A 20,696-nucleotide genomic window follows, 5' to 3' on the forward strand; every position below is an offset into this window, starting at 1 on the left:
CTTACTTAAAAAGTATTACTAAAAAATACAATGTTCTGTAATGATAAATAACTACAGTACAGCTATAAATGAGGAATATGTAAAATTGTTAGTAAAAACTGTAATATGTATCAAATGTCAAATTAAATGTCATCTATTGACTCACACACACGCATACATTTTATAAAAGAATAATTGGAAAAAGTGTAATATAAAAATATTAGCAGTAATTTTTATTATACTAATATTTCTTACTATTATTCTTATATAACTGAGAGGTAAACGACTAGGTTCAGTTTATTAGAGTTTACAACAGCTAATGTTTTTAACCCTTACAAAAAAGCGTAAACGTACTATAAAAGAACAGCAAGCATATAAACTGTGTCTCAAAGCCTAGTGAGCTTCCTGCTTAGACAGCATTTGTTGGCATTGCCTAAACGCCCAAGAATGTTGTCTTGTTGGCAGCTCTCTCTGTGTTTTGAGACACAGACTATACGTGTTGTGTGCTGCCTGGAATCAGGCAGTTGATGTGGGCAGCCCCGGCGTGTCATCTCTCCACTCACTTTCTTAGCGAAGCGCACCGGCTATTCAGCAACAGGAGAACCGCGACTCCCAAATGGGGCAGTTAAAATACAGATAAACCGATCATTTAAGCCTTCACCCGGTTTATTTTGAGGTAAGTCATATGTTTATATGTTCTCTTGGGACGGTTCAAAAGTAGAGGAACGTTCTAAAGTAGAGACGTTGCGTTAGCTGCTTGGCTAAGTGTAGCATCCGTTTGTGTTTTTATGAGGCTTATCCTTTCAGGCCTTCATAACAGTTGAACATTTAATAATAACTAATGTTAATTAAATGATGTTCTTGTTCAGCACACATAATTGTATACTGTTTTTAAGGAAAAATCTCTTTGAGCTCTACAAGAGAGAAAAGTAGTCGACGTGTCTCTTAAAGGTCTCAGCTAAACATGCTCAGATGCTAACTAGAATGCAAAAGTCATCCGACTGATAGACTGCTTAATTTTTAACGTCTGAAATAGGACAAAACAAGTAATGTTTTGATTATAAAGCAGATCAGAATATAAATATGGGTGTTATTACAAGTTTTGGCAGCCATGACTGCAAATATTTAGCTTGATGTGCTTGTGCTCTTAGTTGTCTGTAGACTTTTAACTAACTTAACATAAAAATAAATAACATTGGTAGTGTGATTTTATGGCAAGTTGATTAACTAGTCCATCATTGTTGTTTTAATTAATCTAGAATATTATGTCCCGATCGAACCGGCTGATGCATCACATCAATCCAAATTCTGGCTAAAGATTGTCTTTACAGACTTGGCTTTAAGTTTGTTGATTTTGTTTCAGTGTGTTTGATCTAAAGATTATTGGATTTCATGGTTTATTTATACTGTGACAGTCTTGTAATCTAGTTACTCAAGGGTTTCATCAAATAGTTAGATAATAATGGTTTTGGATTGTGGAAAGTGTTGTGGGTGTTGGCAGAAGGAGACTCTTGAGACTGATCATTCATGATCTACATGTTTTGTTCCTCTAGATCACTGTCTTCCTCTCACATTTCAGGGCAAAGGCTGATTGAATTTACTCTTTCCATTGCAATCGGAGAAGTTCAGTGAAACGTTTTGATACTGAACAATGGAAGTAGGCTTGTGCATGTGGTTTGATTGGGCGAATCAGTGTTGCAACTCTTAAATTGTTATCAGTCGAGGCTTGTTGTAGAGCAGTGTTTTTCAGTTTCACAGGATTTAACTTGGAGAGAGAGCTGGTAAGATAGAACAACATACAAACTGTCTGTTTAGAGTAAACCATCCACCAGAGTTGGAGTCAGCGTGTGATATGTGAGAGGAGAGCTGGCATCTTTGTCAAGGCTGACTCAGTCTCTACCATTTGATGTGTGCTTTAATCTCATCGCTTTCAGAATCAGTTTTGATTTCATCTGTTACAGTTTCTGTTCCTGGTCTTAAATTTCAATGATCTAAGAACAAACTATGTTGCTCTAGCTGATTTAGCAAAACTAATCATCATTCTAAGTTAACTTACTTGACGACTTTCCATCACTACTGTTAACAACATGAAAGTAGAACCACGGGAACTTCCAGAGGTGACTGAACTTTAATATGGTGAACTTGCTGCTTTCTGACAGCCTTATCTGTTTTAAAGCACAATGGGTTTTTATAATGTAGCAGCTTTGTGGAATCTGAGACTGATGCTTTGCTTTATCTGATATTGGCCTGCTGGTAATGGTGAGGTAATCTGCTGGAGGCGGATTATGGCGCTGTCCTGCGTAGCTGTGGATCAGTGGGATGTCGTGACCCTGGGGAAGTGGCGCTTAGTAAAGCCTGTTCCTCTGGGTTATTGTGAATTTTATATTTGAATGGCTGTTTACAGTGTGTGCGGTCACATGTTGTGTCAAAACTTTAGATTTAGTAACAGTTCATCATGGGAGTTCTTTTTGTTCTCAGACTTTTAGGCCTATATGTAAGTTGATATTTTAAAGGCAAAATGAAATCAAACTGACCCTATTTACGGTCTTAAATGTTTGTGTGCTTTCACCAGTACAAAACCATTCAAAAGTTGGGGATTGCTTAGGTGTTTTAAATGTTTTTGAAAGAAGTATCGTATGCTCACCAAGCATGACTTTTTAAACAAACATACAGTAAAACATTCATATTGTGAAATATTATTACAATGATTTCAAAGTGTAATACATTATAAAGTGCCATTTATTCCTGTGATGGCAAAGCAGAATCTTCAGCAGCCATTACTCCGGTCTTCAGTGTCACATGATGCTTCAGAAAACATTCTAATATGCTGATTGCCACTAAATATACATTTCTTATTTTCATCAACGTTGAAAGCAATTGTGCTGCTTAATATGATTCTTTGATGAACACAAAGTTCAAAAGAAAAGGATTTTTGAAGTACAAAATCTTTTGTTACATTATAAATGTCTTTACTGTCATTTTTGATTCATTTAATGCGACCTTGCTGAATAACATTATTAATTTCTTTCATAAAAATAATTATTGACCCCAAACTTTTAAATGGTAGTGTAGGTAATTTCTCTGCCACTCAAAAGTCCCACCCCACATTTTTCCTGCTTAACTGTCTATTTCACTCATCAGTTTCACATTGCAGCATTTTAAATGCGTTGTAATTGCCATCATGTTGTCATTACTAAAGCTCACTTGCTGATGGTGTGTTTTGTTGTCTCTCTGTGTTTTGCAGTGGCCTGAGAGTGTGTGGCCATGGGTGACACAGAGCTGGAGCTCTCCCCCACCCAGCTTGAGGAGCTACAGAAGAGCCCATCCGCTTCTTCCACCTCCACCACCTCCTCGCTGTCCCTGCCCTCATCTCCCTCTTCTGGCCCTCGTCCCCTCACCAGCTCCAGCCCGAGCACCAGTGAAGGCCTGCCCACCTCCAGCCCCCCTCTAGATGTCATATCCGAGGGAGTGGGTGAACTCAGCCTAGTCATCGATACCGAGGTGGCAAAGAAAGCCTGCCAGGAAGTTCTTCAAAAGGTGAAGTTCCTGAAGGTGGATGGAGAAGTATCTTCAGCCAGCTCAGAGCCAGTTTTAGTGAATGGTACAGCACACCCCGAGTCCACAGATGGAGGAAAACCTCCCAAGATCAGCGAGGAGGAAGTGGAGCCTGTGAAGAACGTGCGACGCCGTCAAAAGAACAACTCATCCAAGCAATCCTGGCTCCTGCGGCTCTTTGAGTCCAAGCTGTTTGACATCTCCATGGCTATCTCTTATCTTTACAATTCAAAGGAGCCCGGCGTGCAAGCCTACATCGGCAATAGACTCTTCAGCTTCCGGAACGAAGACGTGGATTTCTACTTGCCCCAGTTGCTCAATATGTACATCCACATGGACGAGGATGTGGGCGATGCCATTAAGCCCTACGTGGTGCACCGCTGCCGGCAAAGCATCAATTTCTCCCTGCAGTGCGCCTGGCTGCTGGGGGCCTACTCTTCTGACATGCACATCTCCACGCAGCGCCACTCCCGTGGCACCAAACTGCGTAAACTCATCCTGTCAGACGAGCTCAAGCCCTCCAGCCAGCGCATCCGCAGGGAGGTGCCGCAGCCTCCCCCTTCCTGTCCCCCACCCCTCCATCACGGTCAGGGCATGAGTGAACACAGCCTCTCGCCCTCCAAACGCACCCACCAACGCTCCAAATCCGACGCCACCGTCAGCATCAGCCTCAGCAGCAACCTGAAGAGAACCGCCAGCAACCCCAAAGTAGAGACCAGCCAGGATGAGGTGAGACACCTGTTACGTCACATGCTTGCTTACCAAGTTAGTTACATGTAAGCTGCTTTTAGATGACCCGTCTCTGGCCGTCGCTTCCACCTCCCACAGATGTTATTTCTCAGCTGTTTCATGCAAATGCAGAAGGCAAACAACTCAGATTTGTGTGGTTTCTATGGCTGCGCTGGAAAAGGCGTGTCGATGTTCCACTTGATGTGGCGCTGACACTCAGACAAGCTCTGTAAAAGAAATATTCATGTAGTTACTTTAATGGCAGATGGATGAGCAATGTGAACTTCCTTCCTAGGCAGCATCCTAACTGAAGGGGAACCTAAAAAGTGACCGATTTTCATAGGTAACAACTACAAAATATAGTGCTACATAAAAAGCATAGAAGAGTCAACTTACAAATGATTCAAATTAAAAAGTAAACGATATACTTTTATGTTAGCATGCAATTAATATTGAAATCTAATAAGCATCATTAGAAATTTTGACATGGAAATGAAATGCATGCGTTTCTATTTTCTAAATGCAGGTTATTGATCTCATTGTGAGCGATTCATCCATGCTTATGTTTTAAAAGTTCATCACTCACTTTTCCATTGAAACAGCAGGTTTCTTTATGGTGATGTTTGCAGGACTTCTCAAATACTTTAGCCTAACCCTGCCACTTTTTTTTTTACAATCGACTGCAAGCTCACATTAAGATCTGCCTTCATCCGATCAACAACCGACGAATAGAACCAATTCCAACCCAATTTTTTTTATATACATTTTTTTTTTTTCCACATTCCATTTCATTCATATGCAAGTCACAATACACTCTTAAAAATAAAGGTGCTTCACGATGCCAGAGAAGAACCTTTTTGTCTAAATGGTTCCATAAAGAACCTTTAAAATCTGAAGAACCTTTCTGTTTCTTCAGATTATAAAAAGGTAAGCAAGAGATGGTTCTTTATAAAAAACCTTTGACTGAATGGTTCTTTGTGGAACCAAAAATGGTTCTTCTATGGCATCGCTTGAAGAACCTTTTGAAGCACCTTTATTTTTAAGAGTGTATGAAAGAAAAGATCTGTCGCTGTTTCCGTTTCGTTAAGACTTTAAAATACTGTCTAGATGGGTAGCTCACTAGGTTTTGGAACAGAGATGTGTAATCTTAGTTTGTAGAGTTGGTCTGCCATGTGGCACCTATAAATGTAAATTTTAGCTCTAATCACAGTGAATGCTGAAGCCAGCAGGGGGATGAATAGATTTTTGTTTTTGCTCTCAGAAAATAATTAACTACCACTACTGACTGATTCCCAGAAGAATGATGACAGCTCTGCAGCTCTTCTGTTAAGACAGCCCCTTTCTCTTTGTGTTCATTTGCACGCTCATGATCATAGTCCTCAGGGCTAAATGTCATGCCATTAACAAATTACCTCTCATGCTGCTAATAAGTGGCACGTTGCAATTCACAGTTCCAGGATTAGATCCGAGGTCAGTGTGACAGACAGATCAGATCCTGTTTGTACCACTTGAATCAGATTACTCTTTTATCACAGGAGATTCCAGGTAGCCATCAGGCCGACATTAAAGGGATAGTTCACCCAAAAATGAAAATTAATTATTTATTAATTACTCACCCTCGTGTCGTTCCAAACCCATAAGACCAAAAGGGTCAGAAAGCTCTCGGATTTCATCAAAAATATCTTAATTTGTGTTCCGAAGATGAACGAAGGTCTTACGGGTTTGGAATGACTTGAGGGTGAGTAATTAATGACAGGATTTTCATTTTTGGGTGAACTATCCCTTTAAACTTTTAATGATAGCAGATGAGCTTTGTTTCGAATGGTAAGATTTTAAAAAAAAAATGTTTTTGAAAAAAGTTTCTTATGCTCACCAAGGCTGCATTTGTTGGAACAAGTTTTACAATTTACTATAACTGTTTTATTGTAATATTATTTGCAATGTAATTTATTCCTCTGATGGCAAAATTGAATTTTCAGCAGACATTATTGCTCCAGTCTTCAGTGTCATATGATCCTTCAAAAATTATTCTAATAAGCTGAGGTGCTAGAATCATTTTACATTATTATCAATGTTAAAAAAACAACAAAAAAAACAGTGCTACTTAATATTTCTTTGGAAACTGTGATGCATTCTTTCAGTATTCGTTTTTTTTTTTTTTCCAGGAATAGAAAGATAAAATACCATATTTATTTATAAAAGAAGACAATATAAATGTCTTTACTTGTCACTTTGATCAATTTAATGCACCCTTTCTGAATAAAAGTTTATTTCATTAAAAAAATAATTACACTGACCCCAAACAGTAGTGAATTGGTCACTAGTATTAGTATAGTATATGGTTATTACTCAAATGTAACAATTAATAAATTAGGTTTTCAAACATGAAGGTCGGTGATCAGTTTGAACTTCAGACGGTTCATTTATCTTTTGTTCCCCGTAATAGCAGGCTAATGGGTGAGGTCAAGGGGAGTGGAGAGTAGTTACAATTTAGCAATATACCATAATACACACTGTATTTATTTTCTGATAAGACTTTATGGTTTGTAATCAAGTCATGACAAGTTTATGTAAATATGTCGATAAGGATATTAATTCATTTGTGGGTGTCACTGTGATTTTTACAGATTTGTGTCCTTTGCTTGTCTACTCTTAGCCGACCATAAACCTAATTGGCAAAATTGGTATTAAAATAAAAATGACTGTTTAATTGGTCTTGCCAATATATGTCTAATTTATAGTAAGCTTACAGTTTATTTAATAGCTTTTCACCAGCCTGGATGTTAGTATATAGACCATACTAGTGCTGGGCGGTATGACCAAAAATGTATATCACGGTATTTTTCAAAATTATACCGGTTTCACGGTATATGACGGTATTTATTTTTTTCATGCATGATCGGGTGTTAACCACATTTTCTACTGATTGAGAGAGGAAAAACTGCAGTAGATTGACTTAGAATGCCCTATTTTACTGTCATGATGAGCGAATATTGTAGAAAAATTCCACACTAAATAGTGACTAAACACGACCCATTAATACATGTTAACCAGGAGTCATTTTCATTTATAATCGCGACATCGTCTGATAAAATCAACATGCATCTAACGTTATACTAAAGAGCGGCTATGTGGTGGTTTTGGCTATATTACTATTTTGTCTCATGCAGCGCACTGCCTGCGTCTGAGTAAACTAAAACAAAAAAGTGCATAATATTAACAGACGAACTATGCTCATATTTGTAATTCCAAACAGTCGCTGATGCGGCCAAATGAATGCGGTGCTTCTCTGCCGCCGCTGCACAGAACAGACGCAGAGACGCGACGCTGCGCTGGGAGTCAGATCTCGCGCCAAGGGCAGCACTGGCGACATCTTCCAACTGAACCATAGCTAAGGTTTATCCAAAACATTCGCTAGGTTTGTCAGTTTGTATATTCTATGGAAAAAAAGCCGCTAAAAGGGTTTGAAAGTTGCTAAATATAGTGCTAAAGTCATGCTCGTGTGTGTGACGAGCTGGTGGCGGCGTGCGGTGGATATTGTGGATGAGTTCTTCTGTGTCATCACGTTCTACTAGTTCTACAGCTTCAGAACACGCTTAGTAACACATACAGCTGTGTTCTTGCCACAATGCAATAGTGAAAAGAGACCCCTCTCAAACAGTGTGTCGCGTTCCGAACGTTATTTAAATAACACCGGTATTGCGGTATTTTAAAAATTCATATCATAAGAAAAATAAACACCGGTATTCGGTATGAACCGGTATACCGCCCAGCACTAGACCATACTGACGTGGCCATTACCTTTTGTGTGTCCCGACCATTATAGTGTATCAGTGAAACCGTAGGGTAGAACGTTATGTAATAACCTACCATGGATCACGTTCTATTGTGATGTGTAACTTTAGTGCTCCCTTCCGATTTTTCTTAATTTTAACCTCGCACAGCACACACCCTCTGTTCTGACGTTCACATGATCACTCACCTTCCTCTTTTATCTTCCTGCATGGTTTCTTCCCTTCCTTCTTCCTCTGAATGTGATCTTGGTGCAGCATGTGCTGCTATGGCAACAGCGATGTCGCCACTCCACTGGTAAATGGAGTAAAGATCAGCTATTATGAAATGCGTTGCTCCACAACTCCTCCACACCGTTTACACACTTCAGCGAACTTCTTTTGAGAGCCGAAGGTATTAACGTAGGAATGCCACTTTGTCGTTTCTTCTCCACCTTGTGAACTGCAGTGTAGGTGTCTAATGTGAATTGTGTTAAGCCTGAACAAACATTGGTCAGTATAGATTTGCTCAAAGGCTTGATGGCTTTTCTTTGAGGAACAGGATTTTCATTTATGTTGTAAATGAAAATCCAGAAATGTTATATTGGACACTTATTGTGCATTTTAAAAATAAAAAATACAGCTTTTCTTGGTCGTTTGAGCAGTGTGTCATGCTTATTTTCTATTGGTGGAACGGGTGCAGAGCCTTATCTTATATCCCACACAAACTGCACTGATAAGTTAACCGATCCACTGTGATTTATTTGCACATTTAAGCTGTAGTTTTTCAACCTAATCATGTAAATATTTCAGTCTGCTGGATTTTCTTTGTCCAAACAGTGAAGATTTATTTTAGAAAGATAAAACAAGGCTTATCATCTCCCTCTCTTTTTTTTTTGAAAGCCTGTCAGGATAGAGGTTTGCCATGAGAGAAAGTCCACTGTGTGTTATCATGTGGAATTTGGATCCCTGTTTGGCTATGAGGACTGACGACCTTCTCCCCCCATCATGCCAATTCAACCAGAGCATAAATCTGGGTTACAGTGAGACATTTACAATGGAAAATTTCGGGGTCATATTAAAATACTCATCGTTTCAATAATATAGCTGCAAGATGTAAATAATGTGTTTTGACATGATTTTAGTGTGAATAAAGTGCTAAATAACACTAACTTTTTTGTCAATTTATAGCTATATATATATATATATATATATATATATATATATGTCTAAACCCCTTAAATGACCATAAAAACTTTATAGCTCAGTAAAACAGTTTTAACATAATGTAAGTGATTTATAAAATTATCACATTTCTGCTTTTTATTCATCAAAAACCGACCTATTATAAGTTCACACTGTAACCTTGATTCTTGCTTTTTTTTTTATTTTTTTTTTATTTTTATAAATAACAGAAAACAAGGGATGAGTCAATTATTTTTCGCGGTAATCAGCATTATTTTTTATTGTTTTACATTTTCTGAGTGGCGCTTGCTTGTGCAAGAGTTGCCTCAACAGGACACATGACCACATCTTGTAAACAAGACTGAATTGTAAAGTGATTGTTTGCTGGATGAGGTACAAGTAAACATGACAGCTGTTGATACTCCCTGAAAATTGGAGCAAGACCGCAGTTTGACACTCCCTGAGAACTGAGACGCGACAGCTGTTCGACAGCTGTTACATGGCCCTGGAGAACAGAGCTTGGTCCATGCAAGTTGAATGCAAAGTAGGTTTATTAGTGGCCAGTGCTGGGCTGTAATTACGAGTGCCGATCTGTTGAGTTTCAGGTGGGTGGCAAACAGCTTAGGTGGTCAATGATCATACGCTGTGGGGGAAGAAGCCTGGCAGATCTGGCTTGGATGCTCTGGTGTCTTTTTCCAGATTGCATAAGGGAAGGATAGAGTCTTACTTTTCTCAGTTGCAGGATGTTAAGGGGCAGCTTTCTGATTTAGGGGCTAGTCAAGCTCCAGTGCTCACTGTGCTTGCATTTTATTTCGTGCAGCCAGCTGGGTTGTGTGGATTTGCATAACCAACTAGTGCATCATAGACCAGGGCTCAACAATCATGATGTTTCCATAGTTCATAGTTTTGGCCCTTGCAGAAACAATTGTATTTTTTTTTTTATTATTTATTTATTTTTTTTTAGGATAGGGACCAATTCTCACTATTAACTAGTTGCTTATTACCATGCCTATTATCAACATATTGGCTGTTTATTAGTACTTATAAAGCACATATTCTGCATGACCATATTCTACATCCTTAATCCTACACAATAGCTAAACTTGACTACCTTACTAACTAATTAGGTGTTTGAGGCAAAAATCGTAATTAATGGTTTGTTAATAGCGAGAAGCAGACCATAAAATAAAGTGTGACCTGATTTTTATTATTTTTAATGTTTTTTTTTTTTTTGCTCAGCAGGGACACATTAGATTGATCAAAAGTGAGAGTAAAAACATTGTACATTTAGTGCGTTTACATGAACCCTCTTAATGCGATTATAATGAGATTTTGACAGTATTGCTATTAAACTTTACCTCATGTAAATGCAATACTTAGATCTAAATAATGTGATTTAAACTCATAATCGCAGCAAGCATAATCGTGTTTAATTTTAATTGAAATATACAGGCATGTAAACACCTTAATCACAGTATTGTCGCTCTGACCAAAGTGCGCATGTGCTTGTGACATACATGAATGACGTGACACGCACCTGTAATAATACGCAGATTAGAAACGATGGGGAAGGAAGCATCGCATTTCTGGGGAAAACCCAACTCGCTGCCACCAGTCTCTGTTCCTTACCCTCATCCAGAAACGGAGAGTAGAACGCCACGGCACCATAGGCAAACGAATTGCCATCACATTTCTGTGGCACCGAAAAGGCATGGAATACAACAACCATACAAAAGTTTTGTATTAGACTAGGGCTGCAACTAACGATTATTTTAATAATCGATTAATCTGTCGATTATTTTTTCGATTAATCGATGAATCGGATTAAAAAAAACAAACAAAAAAAAAAGCATTCATTTCCAACCCTTTATTCAAAAACAGAACTAAAATCTTTAGAAAGTGCACAAACATGTTGCTCCTTGAACATCCCTGAGCTGTTATAATAATAATAAAATAAAATAAAAATGGACTAACACAAAAAACATACACATGTATGCTTTACATCTGCCAAATATATAGACTTTTTGGGGTGCAAAAATTAAATAATTTAACAACACTGCGTCGTTAGCGTTGGTATTGTATCAGACACCTGCACTTAACATTATATGAAAATCAAGCTCAATGGAGTTAATAATGTTTTGACCAGAGAATGACGGAGATGGAGTGTTTTGTCTGTCATTAGAACGGCTGTAACTGTTATCTGAAGCAGCAAGTGCATTATGCTTTCATCAACTTTTACAGGTTATATAACTTTGATTGTAGCTATATGGGCGCTTAGTTTTTCTTGTTGTTTAATACACTTGGCCAAAATCTCAAATTAAGCGCTTATGCACATAATGCACAGGATATTTAAAACGTATATAGACAGCAAATAACTAATTCTTCTCCACTCTTCAAACACACAAAAACATTATCCTTTACTGACATAGTGTTTGAGTAAAGAAAACGCTGTACTATTCAAACACCAATTATTTATTCACCCTTGCATTGCGAAAAAGCAGAGATCTCATCTTCTCCAGGCTGTGCGCGCGCGTCAATCTGAACGGAGGCGGGTGAAGGTACGAGGTCTCGCTGAGAGCTCGATGATCCAATGGCGTTACAGTTTTACTGACAAGTTATTTTAATGCTTATCATTGGTTTACCATTTTTAAAACTCTCTGATTTAAAATAATAAAACGAATTATAAGCGACTCAAGTTTGGATAATTTTTCACAGCACCTGACTGGGCTAGGGTATGGCAACTGCCATACTCTGCCATACGCAAACGCCGCCTGCTCCCACACCTTGGATGACTTGGGTCGCACGGATTTCTCTGCCTCCGCCATGTATCTTTCCTCTACCTCCGCTCGTTTTTTTTTTACTTTTTGTTTTTTATTTATGAGGCGCCAAACTCTGCTAGCATCCGTGCGCGAGAGAGACTGAGTGTGTTCACTCCGCTCCGCGCTCAACTAAAGTTTTTTTTAATAATCAAACGTCTCCGCGTCGCGCGACACAACGAATCGATTATGAAATTCGTTGCCAACGCTTTTAGTAATCGATTTTTATCGATTTAATCGATTCGTTGTTGCAGCCCTATATTAGACTAAAATAAATTAAAACAGCGGCCAATAACACACCAACTCTTTCTGAGTCCATCAATTGTGCTGTGCAGTGGGGTATGTGAATAAGCATTTAATACACAGAGCCGTAGTTCACTGACAAGCTACGCAATATCGCGTTCATTATCGCAGATGAATCGCATTCGATTATGAACGCGAGATTGTCTAGCTTGTCAGTGAACTACAGCTCTGTGTATTAAATGCTGCTCCATTTGAAAGCAGGTGATGGAGATTTACAACTAATCACGGAACCGGCTTTACTGACGAGATGCGCATGATCATCGCGTTCGATATTTCGCACAGCCCTATTAACAATAGGATAGTAGTTGTTGAAATAAGTTTTCATGCTTAGCACTGTGTCTTAACCAAACTTGCCGTGATATGTCAACAGGCAATTAAAACTCAGTTTCATGTTCTTGTCCTAACCAGCCATGACTAGTGACAGTTATTTCTGTGGCATTACCACACCCAATGTGAAAACTCATTGGTTGAAAGTCCTGTCTCTCATTACAGTACATTAAACATGAAATATCTTTGCTGATCAACAGGTTTTTTTGTATAGTACCATAATCGGTATGATCAAGGATTTTTGGGAGTGTGCGTTTGGCAGTCCACCATGATGGCTAATGCTGTAGACGTCATTTTCTGATAAGGGTTTATGGTTGGGTTTTGAAATCATAGCCATTTTATTTGAATATGTAGATGATAAAAGTAATCCAGCCATGAGGCGCGGCCTTGGAGGAGGAGTGTGTATAGATGCGTGCATGTGTGTGTGTGTGTGTGTGTGTGTGTCTCGTGTAATCCCTCATCTTGTCCTCACCACCATCACGGTGCTTTACATGGGTTTGATCAGAGCAGCTCTCAGAGATTAGACCCAGTCACCATCAGCAGCCAGAGATAAACATGACACAGTAATTTTTTCAGGCCTGCGGAGTCACGGCCAGACCCTGCTGCTCAAACAGATGGGACGAGTGTAACCTTGAGATGTGTTTTTGTCTTGTTCTGACCCCCTCCACCCTCCCTTGCTCTTGCACTGCAACTCCCCCCTCCCTGCTCTTCCTTTTCCCAGGATCTGAGCTCCAGCTCCGACAGTCTCGAGCTAGAGGCTGGTACAGTAAGTCTCTCACCGTCTAATAACGCTCCTCTGTGCGTAGTGGGATGATGGCTGTGTCTGTTTGCAGGCGGGGTTGACTCCACAGATTCCTTCAAATGTGTGCCTTCAAGATTTGCAATCATGTTATCAAATGTCACAAATTGGGCATAGTATTGGCATTTTACATGAAAAGGTGCAAATAGGGTGTGAAATTCTTAATCTTAATGTCCTTTTTTTTCAGTAAGGTTATTTTGTCAACTTCTGGAGACAAAACTAGATATAAGATGTTATTTAAATTGTTATAATTTATTTTCTATTTATTGTACTGTTTGCATTTTTTATTTTATTATTTTATAATTGTTTTTGCAACACTTTTTAGTGTCTGAATACAGTTTACAACCCCAGTTTTATTTATTTATTTGTTTCTTTTTTAGAAAAATATTTATTCATTTTTAACAATAACATTTAGGAACAGGGAAGAATGATAGTCATCACTACAATTTAGTAATAATAAAAAATAAACTAGCTACATTTAGTCTTATATGTAGCATATCTTATAGTTCTCCAGTGGATGTAGGATTTGGGCCTTTATTTCTTAAAGTAATGAGACACCAATTTGTACCTTATTTGTGAAAAATGCTTATTGCATGTTGCATATTCATGTGAATACAATTCTTCATCTGTGAACTGATGGCATGCTTGCAAACACTTGTTCTTTGTGTGGTTGTTCTTTTCAGTTTTAGCTGTAATAATTATTTGGATGTGACATTTTCCTCTCATTCTCTTATGTAATCGATCATTGTCTAAGTGTAAGAGTTTTTGACTTTAATAATGATGATAAAGATGGGACAGTTAGATTTGTTTTGGGTTCTGTGATCAAGCCCTTTGGTTTCTTACAGAGAGTTTGTAAACCTTGGCAAAGGAGAATTCTCTGGGAAGTGTTTTAATTTGGTGGAATGAGTTCTTTCCATTGGTGTTTTGGGTGTTCTTTTGCATATTTGCAAAGGATAAAGTGGTATTCTTAGTTCTTTGAAAAAAAGAAAAGAAAAAAAAGTCATTTTATGTCATGTTTCTGTAACCCCTTCTACATGGATTACAGAGATATCCATGTATCCTTTGACATCTATGAATCATAGGTCGCACATGTGGAGGAGTTTGATGAGTCTTTCTCCACATTTTCCTGTCCTTGGATGAACTTTGTATTTGTGTTAATACTTTTTCCTCATTTCAGGTGATGCTATTTCATTCATGACTCACTTGCTCTACCCTGTGGTCAGCTGTTGCTAAAACACTCGCTCTCACCATTTCTGATTTTTTACGTCCATGCTTCACTTTGAGTTTAGAATGCTGTGCCGATCATGCATGCAAATTTTTAGCAGTTTTGAGCACTGCTCCACATATTCCTGTGCTGAGTAATTAAACAGTCATGTGCAATAACTCATCCATTGAAAATTCAGTGACTGGTTTAGATTGGATGTATGGTCGGCTTTGGTACGATACCAGCTCTGATACTATGGTATTGATACTAAATCAGACTGTAATAGATTAATCATGTGAACATACAAAACCAATAATAATTGATGTTATTCACATTAATTGCCATTTAGCTGGGATAGGAGTGTTTTAACATTGGAAAAAAGGACACATCGCTTTTAAAGGTATAGTTAAATTTTTTCATTAATTATTCACCCTCATATCATTCCAAACCCGTAAGACCTTTGTTCATCCTCAGAACACAAATTAAGATATCTTGGAAATCTGAGAGCTTTCTGACTCTGTATAGACAGCAACGCAACTACCACGTTCAAGGCCCAGAAAGGTAGTTAGGACACCGTTAAAATAGTCCACGTGACATCAGTGGTTCAACCTTAATTTTATGAAGCTACAAGAATACTTTGTGCAACAATTTCTTTTCTTCCGTGCATGCGTCATAGTAATCTCATGCACGTGTGTCAAAGACTGACACGGAAGAGAAGAAATTGTTGAATAAAGTCATTATTTTTGCACAAAAAGTATTCTCGTTGCTTCATAAAATTATGGTTGAACCACTGATGTCATGTAGATTATTTTAACAATGTCCTTACTATCTTTCTGGGCCTTGAACGTGGTAGTTGCGTTGCTGTCTATTCAGAGTCAGAAAGCTCTCGGATTTCATTCAAAAATATCTTAATTTGTGTTACGAAGATGAATGAAAGTCTCACGGTTGGGAACAACATGAGGCTAAGTAATTAATAAGAGAATTTTCATTTTTGGGTGAACTATCCCTTTAACTTTGCTTTTATGCTTCATGTCACACCGCCTGAATATATCTATTTATATCAGAACATTGTTATCAGGTAACGAAATTTGCTATATCTTGGTATCGTACCATTTTTAAATCAGTGGTACTTTTTTACAATTATTTTAATATCATGCAACCCTTTTTGTTAGAATAATTCCTCTGCAAATTTCCAAATCCGTTTGCATGCGTTTCATTTTGTGTGTTAAAATGACTTTTCTCTCTTTTCCCATCATCTTTCATTTCCTCTCTCAATCTTCATTCGCTCTCAGCCTGTGCGTCTGACCCCTCAGAGGGAGTTCATTAAGTCTCTCATGGGGATCGGGAAGAGACTGGCCACTCTGCCCACTAAAGAACAGAAGACCCAGAGGCTCATCTCAGAGCTGTCCCTACTCAACCACAAGCTGCCTGCCCGGGTCTGGCTGCCCACAGCTGCCTTTGACCATCACGTGGTGCGTGTGCCGCACACGCAGGCTGTCGTGCTCAACTCGAAGGATAAGGTAAGGTTGGGCTGAGATAAGAATTTAGACTTTTGAAGTTTAAGAATGATTGAGTTTCTTTGTTCTACTGGGTTTTGAAAGACTCCTCCTTTCCTAATTTCTTGTCTAAAGATTGTTAAACTCTGCTTTTTCAGGCACCTTACTTAATCTACGTAGAAGTTCTGGAATGTGAGAACTTTGAGACGTCAAGTGTGCCTGTGAGAATCCCAGAAACACGGATCCGCAGCACGCGATCCGTAGAGAATCTTCCCGATTGTGGCATCACACCTGACCAGCGTGCCAGCAGCTTCTCCACAGTTCCCAATTACGACAACGATGATGAGGCGTGGTCTGTAGATGACATCGGAGAGTTGCAAGTGGAGGTACTCACACAGAGTGACAATGAGGGCAACATCTACAAATTTGCTGTTGTTTGAGAACTGACCTTTATTTTTTTTGGTCCTTCAGCTTCCAGAGATCCACACCAACAGTTGTGACAACATTTCCCAGTTCTCAGTAGATAGCATCACCAGCCAGGAGAGCAAGGAGCCTATTTTTATTGCAGCTGGAGATATCAGGTACACCTGGAGATAATGAATCAGTAATTCCAAACAGTGAGAAATACAATACTAATTTCAGATTTATTTCAGACGACGCTTGTCTGAGCAACTTGCCCACACCCCCACCACATTTAAGAGGGACCCAGAGGATCCCTCAGCCGTAGCCTTAAAGGAACCGTGGCAGGAGAAAGTGAGGTATGTGTATGACATTCTCCAGCAAGGATGGTTAGTTCACTCGTTTGTTGAGTCTGATTTAATCATTCCTGTGTCGTTGAATAGACGGATCAGGGAAGGCTCCCCCTATGGCCACCTGCCCAACTGGCGTCTACTGTCTGTTATTGTGAAATGTGGCGATGACCTGAGACAGGAACTTCTCGCCTATCAAGTGCTGAAACAACTGCAGGTTGCACTCTTCATATTTTGTCTTTCAAAATACGGTTAAATCTAGGGATGCATAATATATCAGTAGTGGATATCGGCCAGTATTGTATATTTCATTGTGCTTCCTCATTTCCCCTATTTTTTACATAAAATTTTTTCACACTGTTCATTATAATGTTATGATGCCAAAATCACGTGTAGATTTTATATTGATTAATTCTAGGTTTTAATATTTTGATTTTTAATTTATCAACTTTTTCAAAATTTAGCAGTTTATCGTTATTTTAATGTTGGTTCATTCCTAGTTATATCACATCGTTATTTTAAATCTATATTAACTTATATAAAATATGAATGTACATTACCGTTGAAAAGTTTGGGGTCAGTATGATTTTAAATAAATTTTTAAAAGAAGGTTTTTATGCTCAAAGAGGCTACATTTATTGCAGCAGCCATTACTCCAGTCTTCAGTGTCATGTGATCCTTCAGAAATCATTCTGATATGCTGATTTGGTTGTCAAGAAGCATTTCTTATTATTATCAATGTTGAAAACAGTTTTGTTGATTAGAGAGTTCAAAATAACAGCATTTATTTGGAATAGAAATATTTATAAATTAATGTCTTTACTATCACTCACTTTTGATCAATGCATCCTTGTTGAATAAAGTTATTATATATAAATCTTACTGACCCCAAACTTTTGAACAGTAGTTTACAATGTGTTTATTGAAGTGAGGCCTGCTTAGGCATTGTTGCTATACTGGATCTTCTCACCGTCTTTGTTGTCTTCTAGATTATCTGGGAGCAAGAACGGGTTCCCTTGTGGATCAAGCCCTACAAGATCCTGGTCATCTCCTCAGACAGTGGTATGATTGAGCCAGTGGTCAATGCTGTGTCCATTCACCAGGTGAAGAAACAGAGTCAGCTATCATTGCTCGACTACTTCCGGCAAGAGCATGGGAACTACAATACAGAGGAATTCCTTACCGCTCAGCGCAACTTTGTTCAGAGCTGCGCTGGCTACTGTATCATCTGCTATCTGCTGCAGGTCAAGGACAGGTGAGAGAGATAATGCTCAAATCAAGTTGGAAAATATATCATTTGGATAAGTTGTAACCACCCATTGGTCTTGTTTTTCAGGCACAATGGAAATATCCTGCTAGACTCTGAGGGCCACATCATTCACATCGACTTTGGCTTCATCCTTTCCAGCTCTCCACGCAACCTGGGCTTCGAGACGTCTGCCTTCAAACTAACCAGTGAATTTGTGGATGTAAGCACAGCTTTGTTTATATTGGATGACGTCCTCATCGAATGTGGAGAAGGATTTAAAAAGAATGATCAGCTTCTCCGTATTGGCCAGAATTTTAAAATCTGTGCATCTCTTTTAGGTAATGGGAGGACTTGATAGAGACATGTTCAATTATTATAAGATGCTTATGCTACAAGGCCTCATCGCTGCTCGTAAGCACATGGAGAAGGTCATCCAGATTGTAGAAATCATGCAGCAAGGTATTGTTCGTCTGAAGCTTCAGGGGATGGAGCATCTTTGTCTTTCTATATTCGTCTGAGGACACTTTATCATTCAATTTTTCTTACAAAGTGGTTTGTGTGTTCTGCAGGTTCTCAGCTTCCCTGCTTCCACGGCTCCAGCACCATCCGTAACCTGAAGGAGCGTTTCCACATGAACCTGACGGAGGAGCAGCTGCAGGTGTTGGTGGAGCAGATGGTGGATGGCTCCATGCGTTCCATCACTACCAAGCTCTACGACGGCTTTCAGTATCTCACCAACGGCATCATGTGAGCACTGGCCGGGGTGCACACGGACTAGAGCGCTAAAACTGGAAAAAAAAGGCTGCACCACTTTGAAAACCACTCCTAACGCCCATTTCCCATAACCACCCTTGTGTTTCTGCACACTTCAGACTGATTATCTTTAAAACATGGATTTTTTTGTGTTCTTTTTTTAACCTTGACTGAAGAGGTCTTGAGCTGTGAAGTAACTGTTTGTCGTCTTTTTTTTTCAACAGTCTTTCCTTTCGTTTAAGCCCTCCCTTTTTTGTCACGTCATCTTGCAGAACTCTGGATGCCCAGAGTTGAATTTTATCCAGCTTTCCAGTGCCTCATTTAAACACTACGCTGCTCTGTGACTCACCTGTGTACTGACTGACTTCAACAGCCCATATTATCATCATCAGCTTTTTTTGTTGCTATGCCACTAATGATACATACTTTGGATGAATAATATTCAGAATTTCAACACACACACACATACAGTGAGGCAGAAAACAGGAGATGCTGTATCAAAGCCTGTAAATTGCATTGTGAAATGAGGGAATCGGGTGGTGAACATTTCTGTATTGTTCAACTCTGTGAAGTCAGTGTTACATGAACTGTTTAAAAGAGATCTTCAGCTCAGCGCCGCTCAAGTCGGAGACTATTAAGCCATGAAACGTTTGCTTAAAGTGCTCTCATTTGACCCTGTGAGAAGCGCTTGAGCCGTAATAGGGTTAATGAAGCTTTTTAATTCGATATGGATGTGTTAAATGTCAAAACACCAAAGACACAGACCAGTGACTCCACTAATCATATGAGAGTTTTAATCTTGAATTGATAAAGACGACGATGTAAAATAATTAGGATTTAACTAAAATAACCTGATTTGTTTTCTAGGTCAAAATAAATGGATAAAGAATCTATTTTGAGTTTCCAAAGGTCTGGACTGGAATATGGTGGACTGAGAGATATGAACACTATTTATTGCCCTTTTACAGATATTTCATATACTTACTTGACACTTATGAAATGACACTTTCTCAACGTTCTCTGTGGCTTTCATTTCATTTTGTCGTTTTGTTTGGCACACGTTATAATCCAAGTTGTGCTAGTTTGTACAGCTAACCTGAATTTATAATGTGCATTCTTACAGCTGATCTCAATCTGAGGTGGGCAGCCATGTTTAAATGTGTGACTGTGAGCCACTGGAGTTGTTGTTGTTTTGTTTGTTTTTTTACAGAGAGGAATTGTTCAGAATCTGTTGCACAGGAGAAATGGAAAGGGCTATGAAAAAGCGAGAGAAATCAACACATTAAATCAACACATTCTTTCTTTGTTTTTATTTCCTACACATGTACAGGTATAAAATTCCCTGCCTAAAATTTCTAGTTTTTTTATTATTATTATTATTATTATTTTTCTTTATTTTCATAGAAATTGGGCGTGTGTTGAGCCTCGTCTGATTTCCCTGTGACATCAGTGCTTCTCTTAATAGTTTTAATTCATTCTCTTAGCGGGAGCCACAATTTCCTTTAATTTGTTTGCCTGTGCGAGGGCAGTTAAGACGATGTGTACATTTTCAACAAGCTTATCTTTTCTCTTTACTATTTTATACTTCTATTGTTTCAACGTCAGACTTTCCTTTGAAACTTGTAAAACGGACCAGCTCTTAAGATCATGTGAATAACCTTCCTTGTGAATGTTCCTTTGTATAATAAATTAAATGTTCCCGTTACACAAATTGTATTTTTTTTTTTTTTAAGTCTTCCGAGACCCTGTAATTGATATATTTATTTTATTTTTATTTTTGGT

At 38.6% G+C, this 20,696-nt stretch overlaps 1 protein-coding gene across 2 annotated transcripts; it reads left to right on the top strand.

Moving 5' to 3' along the window:
* The first annotated feature begins 390 nt into the window (after positions 1-390).
* Positions 391-20,642, top strand: pi4kb (phosphatidylinositol 4-kinase, catalytic, beta). Of its 2 annotated transcripts, XM_058746856.1 has the most exons (12): positions 391-655; positions 3,224-4,263; positions 13,386-13,430; positions 15,960-16,187; positions 16,322-16,549; positions 16,635-16,744; positions 16,817-16,921; positions 17,006-17,129; positions 17,902-18,167; positions 18,249-18,381; positions 18,500-18,620; positions 18,731-20,642. In XM_058746856.1, exons 2-12 carry the CDS (start codon positions 3,244-3,246, stop codon positions 18,910-18,912), a joined length of 2,562 nt encoding a protein of 853 aa, XP_058602839.1. In that variant the 5' UTR covers positions 391-655; positions 3,224-3,243; the 3' UTR covers positions 18,913-20,642. The 2 variants fall into 2 exon arrangements, with proteins under 2 accessions (XP_058602839.1, XP_058602840.1); XM_058746857.1 differs by lacking the exon at positions 13,386-13,430 and having other exon boundaries at positions 392-655.
* Positions 20,643-20,696: the final 54 nt, after the last annotated feature.

This window comes from Onychostoma macrolepis, chromosome 16 (genome assembly GCF_012432095.1).
Source record: "Onychostoma macrolepis isolate SWU-2019 chromosome 16, ASM1243209v1, whole genome shotgun sequence".
NCBI classification, from domain to species: domain Eukaryota; kingdom Metazoa; phylum Chordata; class Actinopteri; order Cypriniformes; family Cyprinidae; genus Onychostoma; species Onychostoma macrolepis.

What these genes read in the sequence shown, in the direction of transcription:
- pi4kb (XM_058746856.1), top strand. Translation starts at nt 3,244, where the DNA reads ATGGGTGACACAGAGCTGGAGCTCTCCCCCACCCAGCTTGAGGAGCTA. An exon ending in TGCTCAACTCGAAGGATAAG is followed by an intron (nt 16,188 to 16,321) that starts GTAAGGTTGGGC and finishes CTGCTTTTTCAG; the next exon opens with GCACCTTACTTAATCTACGT. An exon ending in TAACCAGTGAATTTGTGGAT is followed by an intron (nt 18,382 to 18,499) that starts GTAAGCACAGCT and finishes CATCTCTTTTAG; the next exon opens with GTAATGGGAGGACTTGATAG.